Raw genomic sequence first — 12,339 nt, 5'->3', positions numbered from 1 at the left:
ATTTAATCAATACAAAAGAGCAGAATGATATATAATTCACATGGATTCATGCATAAGGTTGAAAAGGAAAACTATAATCATAAAATATTGAAACAGATTTTTATTGGGGACAAGAATGCGGCTGGAAGAGGCAGGGAATGACATGGCCAGACTATCTTTATATACGGCACTGAACCCAAGAATGTAGAAACGCCCCCTAATGTTAGAAATACATCAATCACAAACGTATAATAGAGACCAAAGAGTATAGAAGCTACGCTAGCTTCTACAGGTTGGTAGAGACGAACAGCGCTCAACGAAGTTGCAGCTAGACATCAACCACAAATACAGAAATTTTGTTGGCCGAAAGATCGGTCTGTATCTTGTCGTCGTGGGATATGTTCAGCGGAGACTAAACAAGGGATATGTCTGGCTTCACGGAATCCCCTCCTATATACAACGGAGGAGCACTGTAAAAGTAAAAATAAAAGTAAAAGTAAAAAAAAAAAAAAAACGAAACAAACAAACAAACAAACAAACAAAAACTCCTCCGGACATTTCACGGATTTTCTGTCTAGGGAACAAATTATTTGCTTTAAAAGAATAAGTATTCTTCATTAAACATCACAAAAACATGATGTAAATGCCAAGATATTTCAAAATAAACAAATCTCTTCAACTGAATTAAGAAAAACATAATTTTCCAATGTCATGGTTACATCATAACAATGATGGTTGCCATAGTAGCAATTATCATATTTTTTTTTAAAGTAATAACTTTAGTAGGTATGAGAACTTGATGAGGAAACAATCACGTCTACCTCCAGGGCAGTCTTCAAACAGAGACTTCAGAATGTGAAACCTCTCCTGCCCTGCAACACACGACCATAACCCTGTAGGCCTATAATCACAGCGTTGATAGAGTAGGCCTGTGGAGCCGGGATTTGTAAAAACGCCGGGAAATGTAATAATGTCTCATCGGGAAATGTAAAAAATCTCGAAAATTGCATCAACGGGAAATATAAAAATATCCCGCCGGGAAATGTAAAAATGTCCAACTTTGGGGGGGATTCTAAAAACGCTGCCGGGAAATGTAAAAATCATGCACTTCAACGGTATGACGGTATTAATAAAGATGAAATTGATGTCTGTAAAAAAAACTGCTCATGAACTTTACCGTTTTCATTTTTGTAAACCCCACAACAGCCCGGATTTTCACCAAACTTGGCAGATAGCATCTTGTTTGTTTGTTTGTTTGTTTGTTTGTTTGTTTGTTTGTTCGTTTGTTTGTTCATTTCCATCTGAGAGATGGCTGGATAGCCCATATTCAGCTACGGGATCCAGTTGGATGTGAGGTGGGACCACTTCACTGGGTTATATACACCCTGCTCTTTGCGATGAATGAATGAAGCGGGATCTTTTACGTGCATGAGTTGTTACTCTCATACACGGGACTTCCATTTACTGTTTTGCCTCTTGCTAGAGGGGACGGTATGCTTATACTCAACATTGCTCAGTCCAGACTCGGGTTCGAACCCGGGCCGCGTGATTGTGAGGCAGACGCGCTACCGACTGAGCCAACTCACCGCCCTTAAAGGACAAGTCCACCTTCATCAACATGTGGATTGAGAGACTCCAGCAATGTTAGTAGAAAACATTGGTGTACATTTGAATAAAATCGGACAATCCGTTCAAAAGTTATACATTTTTAAAGTATTAGGTTCGGGATCGCTGGATGTTAAGACTATTACAGCTTGTGATGTCATATGTGTAGAACGATATAAAGAAAAATCATTTTCACTTTTCTCGCATTTCCACATTTTCTTAATCTTCTTGAAAAATCTATGACGGATTTCCACCAAACTTGGCTGGTAGCATCTGATCTTAATTTGTGAATGATTTGTGAAGATTTTGTGAATAAAAACCTTCTTGTTGGATCTACAGATGGCGGATTTGAGATTCATTCTTTATAGGCCTAACATTCGAAGTCCAACACGTGGAAAATGCCAAAATGGATGTATATAATACCAGGCCATTGTTCGAGGTTGCCTGGGCCCTGTTTCATAAAGCTGTTTGTAAGTTACGCACGACTTTACGAACAACTTAATGGAAACAAGTGGGTTTCCTAATCATTGTTAATTTCAATAGCTAAAGTTGAAATTTGCAGATGATAATGATTACATGTTAACATACGTTTGTAGTTGAAAGTGTATTTTTGCCCCAATGTAGATGAAAATGTGACATACAGTCGTACTTTAATTATTAAAACGTATAAGGGAAAAATGTGCGCACATTGGCACTTCATAATATTCCAGTCGTTCGTAAAGTCATGCGTAACTTTTGGTATAACATCTTTATGAAACGGGACCCAGGTAGGATATATTTGTATAATAGCTACTCATAATCTAATTATGTGTAACTAATGACAGCAGTAATATATAGGTAGGCCTATGAGTGAGGAAAATCTCTTTGACATAAGGGGCGGTAGAGAACAGATATATCCTGCCATTAGGCAAGGTCTAATGCGTGTGCGAAAATGTGGGAATCAGCAATTACCCATCTTTTGACACAAAATTTGTAATGATCTCAGGTTTGCTGCTCCTCATCATCTGTATTTATTCAAAGACATTTCCGTCTGAAAAAAAAGGCACATCAGCGAAACAAGACAGAAATGAGGGAAAAGATTCTTTTGTTACTAGTGACGATACATAATCACACAATGTCGTTTCTGCCAGACACCTGAATGTACTCATTAAGATGCACATAATCAAGTGTTGGCGACGATCATTACATCAAAGAGAGACTGCAGTGAACAGTCCATGTATATTAGGTCCATGCTTTCAGGATCAGGGCCCTTGGATCTTTTATCAATTCCCCCTCCCCCCCCCCCCCCCCCCTCCAAGGTTTTTGAACTCGAATGTGACATCTTGCGATAGCCAGAAAATCAAATTACCTGAAAGAAACTTGAGTTTAGTTTCAATCAAATATGTCAGACTAAAAGAGGATTGTATCATTCATTGCATGCATGATGAATTATCGAAAAAGATGTGACGTCAACTCAAAATCGGCCACTGTATCTAACGTATACAGAGAACACCTGTTTATATCGAGCTCGCTTACAACGATCGGGGTATCGCTTTTAACGAGGGCGGTCCTGATTTTCGATTACTGTAGGCCTGTATAGTTAGCTGGTCTAGCTCTTTTTTAGTACATTACAAGGAGGTATTGGTTATAACGAAAATAACCATTTTTTCCCCTCTAAAGCGCATAATATGTATAGAGACCTTGCTAAAGGTATTTTTCGTTATATAAGAACAATAATAATAATAATTGATAATAATAATTAATAATGATAATGATAATATTAATAATGATAATAATAATGATGATAATAATAATAATAATAATAATAATAATAATAATAATGATGATGATAATAATAATAATAATAATGATAATAATGATAATAATAACAATAATAATAATAACGGAGTAAAATCAATGACCACAGCAACCTTATCGTAACAAGATTTCCCTTCATCAAAATTATCAGATGAAATAGGCATACCTTGACGCACTGTATTATACTCAATAGGGCCTACATGACAGTCTTCTATAAGCAGATCAAGAGGCTGCTCTCCGATCAAGGCCTAGATTATATATTTTGCTGCTTCACTTAAAGCTATTTCTCTTCATACTGACACTCATTGGTGCAATGGATGTATATTTTGTATTCTTGAAGTTGAAGATAAAGAAAAGGCTGTTCAATTACTGAAGGACAGCTTTTCTTCATTCTGGGTGTACATGTATGTTAACCGAGAGTCAACAGGGAGGCTCCTAAAAGCAAAATGAGTGTATTATTGAAAGATTTTGGTTTAAGAAGTTGATCTGTGGGAATTGCTTTCATCACTTTTCATCACATTTTTCTCCAGTGTATGCCGGCAGTGAACGCAACCCATTTCAGCAAGTCATATTAATGTGTACAAACATTGACAAAGGGAACTATAAAAGAAGATGAAAGACTTTTTATTCCCTGGTGATCTACAGTTTTGACCATTACCGTACGTGCTTACACACAACTAACAAATACATCAGCAACAAATCCATGTAAAAGGCATGTGTACACTATACACAGACCTTATAAATTTTGATGTGTTGTTACCAAAGACACGTCAGTTACCCCCGAGATAAAAGGAGGGTCATATTGTTGAATGGTTCTCTATTCTTTTTAAATTTGTATGCATTCCCCTGAAGGTTGTGAGAACAAGTTCTTTTAGCCAAAGCAATACCCAGGCCCTGTTGCATAAAAATGAAATTGTGTATAAAACCAAATTTAAATATCAGACGTGACTTTCATTCAATCACAATACTGCATTTATGATGTATGGAATGCATGGTATGTTCGTAGTTTATATTTGATTTTAGTCATAACTTTCTTAGGTGCAACAGAGCCTACGAGGATTAGCGTCCATTTTCTTCTAATTCATATGATTGTAGTCAGAGGTGATCTAAATTGAAATTGAAGCCAGCTCTGAGAGCATTTTTGAAGGTTTGAATAAAGGATTATGTACTGTCATGGTAAGAAGAAGGAGAATATTCTAACTGACCTATGGTGTTTAACTTGCAAAGTTTTTGTGATGTGAGAGAGTTTATTTATTACATGCATATCGAATGTTTCTGTTCATTGGTGATTGTTGTGGTCCAGATTTGGACCAAATGATAACTCTGGTAGAGCAGTGGCAACACTGAAGAGGCTACCCTGGGTAAATAAGACCTTATTATTAAGTCTTGAAGTCTTCAAGGGAATTGTTGAAATAAAATGTTCCAAACTAAAACAAGTTTCATGCAGATTTTAATTTTGGGAGTCTGGAAACAAATACAATACATGTATTGGGGGATTAGCTCATGGTTCCCTTTAAGGAAGTTTTGTTCATGAACAAAGGAACTGTACAAGGAAAGGTGCTTGTATATTTATGCAAGTTACAGAACCAGACTTCATTGTTTGATATTTTGGTGCATTTGTAGTGTAAGATGTAGTAGCTAAAACGCACATACACATGCACACACACACAGTTTACATAATGAACATCAATGAAACTGAACGTTACAGGGAAATTTCTGTCCCAACGTCCCATTTTTCTTATATACAAGTTCATTTATTTTGTTATTCTTGTAACAAAACTACCCTTTATTGGGACTACTTGTATAACAGTTTTACTGGAAAAAAAAACACTTCATAGAATTGTTGAAACTTTTACCATATGCTTGAAAGACGAAGGTAAAACAGTAAAAAGTTTACAGATAACGGACAACAATAATAGTGGAACTCTCCTTAGACAGATAGTACTGATAGTTCTATTAAAGAAATATCCTTAAATTAAACAATATCAAATTTTCACCTTTTGATCAAGACAATTATTCATTAGTCCACAGCAATCTCTATTGGCAGTGTGCACACACATGTACAACTTCATTCATAAACTGCACATGGCTACACAGTGTACATTACTATGTACAATGTATCGTTATCATCATCATTAAAATTATGGTCCATTTTTCCCACTCAGTGGACTTGGGTAGTTAATTTCCCCTGATGGTTATTCTCCATGGTATGCTGTCAGAAAGATCAATGTGGATAATGCTAGCTCTTCAGTCTTAAAGGGAACGCAAACCCAAAGAGCAATGTGGATTGAGTGAAAGCATGCAGCAACATTAGTAGAACACATCGGTGAAAGTTTGAGGAAAATCGGACAATCGATGCAAAAGTTATGAATTTTTAAAGTTTTGGTGTTGGAACCGCTGGATGAGGAGACTACTAGAGGTTATGACGTATGAGTGGACAACAATACAAGGAAAATGTAAAGAAAATTCAACAAAAATTAACTTTTCTAGCATTATGAAAGAGCACTTGACTAACCACTTTCAGAAAGCAGGGGGAATAATTGCTACCCTTAACATATGTCAGTATCAAGTTGATGGAATTACTAATTTTCAAGAAAAATGAATTTTTGTGGAATTTCCTTTATATTTTCTTTATATTGTTGTCCACTCACTATATTGTTGTCATAACCTCTAGTACTCTTCTCATCCAGCGGTTCCAACACCAAAACTTAAAAAATTCATAACTTTTGCATCGATTGTCCGATTTTCTTCAAACTTTCACTGATGTGATCTACTAATGTTGCTGCTTTCACTCAATTCACATTGCTCTTTGGGTTTGCGTTCCCTTTTCCTCTTCTACTGCTTCCTTCCCATGTCTTGTGGTTTCTCCCACGTGGATTTATCCAAACAACTGGGAAATTTACTATTCTCTGAAACTGAAAGGTCTTTTCTCTCCGAGCCACATGTCAATACCATCTCAGTCTGCTCTGCGTCATCACCTGCCCTTATTCCTACCAGCCCAGTTGACTGGACAAGGTTTTTAGTCTTCTTTCTATCACATAGTAATGCCCTGCACATCCATCTGGCCATCCTCATCTTAGCCTTTTCAATTTGTTCTACACTGGATGATTAATTCATTGCCCATGTCTCACTACTGTATGCGCAGGTCATACATTTTTGCACACAGGCATTGTACACCTTCCCCTTCACTTATATGAAGGAATTATTCAACATCCATATGATAGGACTGAATGGAGATATATTGCTTTCTAATATTGTTTTCTGCCATTGGACATATTCTTAAGTATAAACTGGATCATACTGTGTATTAATTGAGAATAATGCTTGGACAAGGGAGGTGTGAGAAATTTGTCACACCTCCCTGCTTGGACACAAAGAAAAGGCATCAACTTCATAAAATACAGTTACATTATGAGCAGAGAAAGCATATATATGAAGTGTTTGTTCGCAAAAACTGATAAGTCCATATTTGCCAAATGGAGATATTTGCGATTAAAGGTCAAGAAAAATAAAGAAAATAATAAGAAATTTTTTGTTTCTTTTCACCATAACTTTAAAAATGTACCTTTATATGTAGTGACCAATATATCATTTAAAAGGTATTAATTTGTACTTTATGACAGAGACGATACTTCAAAATCTTCAAAAATGGACTTATCGGTTTTTGCAAACAAACTCTTCATATGTTCTATCATTTGTACGAAGTGCCCTGTGATGTTTGTTAATCTTTGTGACAGGCAAACATCTGCTTTCAAAAGTGCTAATAACTGAATAAGTTCAGACTAAAAGACCTGTTGCAGTTGTGCAACAACCCTTCACTTACTGGAAAGGGAGGGGGATGAGTAGAGTTTGGAAAAAAAAAGTGAGGAGGGAAAAAAGGGCTAAATATCACGAGAGCATACAAAATACAGAATGACCCATTTCAGTTACAGCAATACAATGTAATTATGTACAAGAACAATGGGTTACCACTATTGTACAAAGAGCTAAAAAAGTGGAATGTCAATTTATACAGTGCACTCCCGTTATAACGAAATGCTCGGGACCGGCAGTTTTCTTTCGTTATAACGAAATTTCGTTATAACCGAACAAATACAATATATAACGAAAACAAGGAACCACGTATATTATGTTTGCTGAATACTCCTCATACACTGCAAAGCTATGTGAAATGTGATGGGATAACTGTATTACAATAATAAACGCAAGTTCCCCTCAGAAACTGTGTGTGACACAAGGAGCGAACACACAGTGGTGTGAAGCGTTCACCCATGCAGAGACGCTATAAATGCTTGTTCCGCTACGTATTTTCGAAAGCAATTCGCATTTCGTTATAACGGAGCACATTTCTTTTGTTTTTCTTTGTCTGTGGCGCTCGGAAAAGACTTTGTTATAACGGAAATTTCGCTATAACCGTGTTCGTTATAAGCGAATTTTGTACCATAGACTTTAATGGTGATAATTTTGGGACCAGAAGATTTACTTCGTTATAACGAAATTTCGTTATAACCGTGTTCGTTGTAACGGGAGTGCACTGTACTTCAGATATTCAATTGTAATGTGTACTGTATATAGATACTCTCTACACAGATATGAAATTTCGGTGTTCTCTTTTGTTTCAGTTGGAAGCATGTACAGACAATAGTCCGGGGGACTGGCAAAATTTCGTTACAGCTGAACAAGAAAATAAAGATACAAAGACAACAATTTGTGTAATCTTGATCATTATAATGGGAGTGCACTGTACAACATCAAAATTATGAAATACAGTTGTAGTAAAATGAACTGTAGGCCTAGTGAATAAATCTACCTCTAGACGTACTGCATAAATACCAGAATGCAGTATCTGGTATATAAATTTTTAACTTTCTAAGCAACTGCTACAGCACATTAAAAAGAAAATGACAAGTATGATTTTTTTTTTTTTTTTTTTTGGGGGGGGGGGTGGGGCTGGGACATGAAACATTAAAAGGAGCAGCTGAAAAATTAAGTCTTGTCAAACCTCCAAACCTCCTTTAAACCTCCTAATAACTGTCAGTACTACAATGACAATTATGATAACATACCATGCATCAAAATTGAGTACATGCATCTATTCATTCAATGCGCGCATTTATATAGTGTTAGTGTTATATCTGTACTGTCTTATGTTCACATACAAATCTTGAATGATAACAAATATGGTTTATTTCCATCGATTCAAGGTCCAAATGAACAATCAGCCCCTAGTTTGGAGGCAAATGAACATTGTATGTATATGTACTATGCCAGTTTGAGTCTGCCCTTATTAAAGGCTCAACACTATTTGAAATTGTATTTATTTATTTATTTATATTTTTTGTGACCCCTTCGGGCCACCAAATTCATTTCATTTTCTGGTCATCCAATAATAATCTTTAGTGAAAAAAGAAACCCGAAAAATAATGAAAAACATTAGAAATAAATTATTTAAGCAAAGATTAAAATAAATAAACTGATTACCATGACCAAATTGGTAGGTATCATAAGTGCTTCAAATACTACATATTTTAACTAAGAAGTACAAAAGAACAAATAAAGATACAATGAAACATTAAAATACTTGTGAATCAGGATTGCCTGTGTGAAAGTTAACAGGTACAACAAAAGGGCTTTTAGTACTGTAGGTATACCATATTGTGATCATGCTCTCTAAGTCTAAAATATTCACTGTTGAATTGAACCATAAACATGATTTTCCATGACAACAGGTAATCGTAACATGATTACATTTAACACTGAAGTAGCCTATACTGTATGTTGTATAAATATTACTACTTGTATTGCTAGGTAAAATCTCGGCAAATTCAGCCATGAGAACAATATAGTTTGGCTAAATTTCGCAGAAAAACACAGAGTTACGAAAGACGGAGTTACATCCATGACGACCAGCTGTGTTCTGACAACCCCGGTCAAGGCAGGCAAGCTGAAGTGCGAGCAGTTATCAAGCACTGAGCCGAGAGTTATTCTCCCCCTACTCTGGATGAGAAAAACACACACAAACAATATATATACACACAAACTGTCAGTGTCCTGATTATTTCCCGTCTTACTATATTTCGATCTAGAGAAAAATCTTCACATTTATAATGTTTGTCTAAGGACCAAATTGCCTCTCTTGGCCCCCTTGTTGGTCATTGGTGCTATTCAAACAAATTTATGTCTGGTTTCTAAAGATAATTTGTTATATCCAATCACATATGCACAACAAAACAGGTGAGTTTAACCAATTGAAGACTAGTCCTGAGTATACTCCTGCAGGTGTCCATGGAAAATGTGTGCTATTGCAAAATCAGTTTGTCCTCAACAAGTTAAAGATCTACAGAGGGTGCACAATGATTGACAGATGTTTCATAAATAATTGATAACAATAGAATATTCTTGTTCTCAACTTATTTTTCTCATCTTATTCAAAAACTCTGATTTCTTCAGCTTTATTCATGTATGATCTGCTCCTGTTGTTGTTCTGTTGGTACATGTAGTAGGAGTCAAAAATTTGCACATTGAGCTAAAAGTAGGCCTACTGGTACTTGATATTATATTTCCTCTCACATTGTTTACAAGATATTTCAAAATCAGGTTTAAACTCCATGAGAAACACATTCAACCAACTGATAATATCACACTGACAATGGCACTCTACAGAATAGATTAATAGCAACATGAGGGGCTGGGTATAAAAATGTGAATTATGACAATGCTGCTAATGGTAATCCATGTATCTTTCTAATGTTCTAAGTGTTTGGTCTAGTCCCTCGTCAGACTGCATGGGGTTACCGTTCAGCGTGGCATACCTTGATTTTCCGGGAGACACCTCTATCATTTCTCCTCAAGCTTTGTTGTTATCTTGTAAACTTTTTCCGCCATGAGATGATAATATTCCTCCTGCAAGGAATGTAAAGGATTTTGTTATATCATCAAATAATGAAGACTAGACCCAGTCTCATCTTGCTGGAGACTACGACTTTTCACTTCTTATACAAACAAAAAATGCATAGAATTACTTTATTGACACATTTCCATGGTTATCAGTTGTATTGCATACAAAGACATAACTATAACCGATCTAATGTCAGTTATAGAGTCCAAAATACATACAATATTCCTGAGAAATTTGCCTTTCGAGGGCGCATAAAATAGATACACTAAAAAGACGTCTTAAAGGGTGTCTACAGTTCTGGTTGAGGTGAGGATTTAGCTTTTAGCGTTTTGCGAGATATTCAGAAACCACTTATGAGATGTCAAAGAGCATGCAGTTCTAAGGGGTATCAAAAGTTTATTTGATGAAAATCGGTTTTCAAATGGCTGAGATATCCAAAAACAAGGTGAAACAAAGAGATCCTAATAAAAGGCATGGCCTGTCGCCTTTTATTATTATCACTTTTTTGGATATCTCAGCCATTTCAAAACCAATTTTCATCACATAAACGTTGAATCCTTCTTAAAATTACATGATCTTTCATATTTCATAAGAGGTTTCTCTTTATATCACTTAGGAATGTTATAAACCTGAATCCCCACCTCAACCAGTACTTTACAATCCCTTTAAAGGACATCTTAAGCCTTTGTGTCAGACAACTTACTTTGCTACTGGCTTGTACAAAGATATCCTTCTCCATCAGACGGGCAACATTCACTAGACTTGTCATGCGTCTGTCTAGAAGGGCCCCTTCTTCAGGAGAGGGAAATATTGCTTGCACCCTGAAAAAATAAAATGGCGACAAGAACTAAGCCATCTCCCTATGATATTATGGACTTCTTGTGCATCATGAAATGATACTTGGAATAAGACTGTTGATTACAAAGAGAAGACTTCAGATACCATAAACTGGTATTATGCCAAATATTTCGCGAGGTTTTTATTTTCGCGAGTCAGGTGCTATTCGCGAAATTAAAGATACACAAAAATATTGACTCTGATCACGCTATGAATGTGACGTACACGTACACATTTCTCCGTCTGGTACAGGACTCCATGATTGCGAATTTAATCAACCGTGAAATCGTCGGGAAGTTCTGATTCACAAAAAATTAGGCTCGCTAAATATATGGCGTATACAGCAATTTCGTTCTCTGTCAGTACTGAGCGATCGAAAACTAACAGGATTGCCATCAGTTTTTAATAGACACATGGCCATCGTGTATAAGAGCAAACCAAACAGGGCTCTGCAATAGGGATATTAGTTCTCTCCATTTAATTGTGGTATGACGGCAATTTCACACAGGTTGCTGCTACAATCAATTAGTATATTTGACTGTGTATAATATATATACAGAAGTAATATTCATTTCTTGCATTATTTATGAAATTCAAGACATAACGCAACTGCAGTAAAAAGATGCATGAAGCGAACAGTAATGATTATTCTACATGCTTTTAATTTCTGCCGGTTTTGTTGGAGCAGCATTATCATGCTTACAATTCATGGACTAAATGTGTTCTGTGCTCCAAAGAGATGTTTGCATGCCAAGGCTGACTAGCTGCTGTGGATGGCAAGGCTGTATAATTGGGCAGGTTTTCAGCAGTGAGTAGTGCTGTGAGTTCCTCCGGGATGCCATTGATCTCCTCAGTTTCTGGCCCCTGGCCTATCGAGTCGATGGAGGCATTGGGGGCGCTGCTGGCCGTAGTGTTGCTGGGAGTGCCGGCAGGGAAAGTGCTGGCTGGTGGTATATGTTGCAACGTAAAGCATTTATATTTCATGTGAATATTTTAATTAGAGTTCTTTTGGGAGAGCCCACGCTTTAACAGATAGAAAAGTGTTAATATACAGCAGCAAAGAAGAGGGACTCAGAACCCCTAAAAGAGAAAGATGATTACACCCTGGGGCCTAAGGAGAGAGGCTGCATATGTACAGATTGGTTAGTAACCATGATGTCATCCACATTCCTGTCACTGACAGCATTTGTATTTGTGACCATTCAGCTCAGAAACCAACAAAA

General features: G+C 36.4%; 1 protein-coding gene across 2 annotated transcripts in view; it reads right to left on the bottom strand.

Annotated features, from left to right (window-relative positions):
* Positions 1-12,339, bottom strand: part of LOC140230231 (uncharacterized) — a 59,942-nt gene that overhangs the window by 36,774 nt on the left and 10,829 nt on the right. Inside the window, exons 5-7 of one of the 2 annotated variants that reach the window (XM_072310413.1) lie at positions 11,820-12,060; positions 10,983-11,100; positions 10,207-10,284 (exon numbers count right to left, since the gene is read on the bottom strand). In XM_072310413.1, the coding sequence (XP_072166514.1) occupies positions 10,219-10,284; positions 10,983-11,100; positions 11,820-12,060 (425 nt within the window). In that variant the 3' untranslated portion in view covers positions 10,207-10,218. Of the gene's footprint in view, positions 1-10,206; positions 10,285-10,982; positions 11,101-11,819; positions 12,061-12,339 lie in introns of those variants that run through there. The other variant, XM_072310412.1, reaches the window with a different exon arrangement.

Source organism: Diadema setosum, chromosome 6, assembly GCF_964275005.1.
Source record: "Diadema setosum chromosome 6, eeDiaSeto1, whole genome shotgun sequence".
NCBI lineage: Eukaryota > Metazoa > Echinodermata > Echinoidea > Diadematoida > Diadematidae > Diadema > Diadema setosum.
The sequence above is the reverse complement of the archived record's forward strand: the minus strand, read 5'-3'. Positions and strand labels throughout refer to the sequence as shown.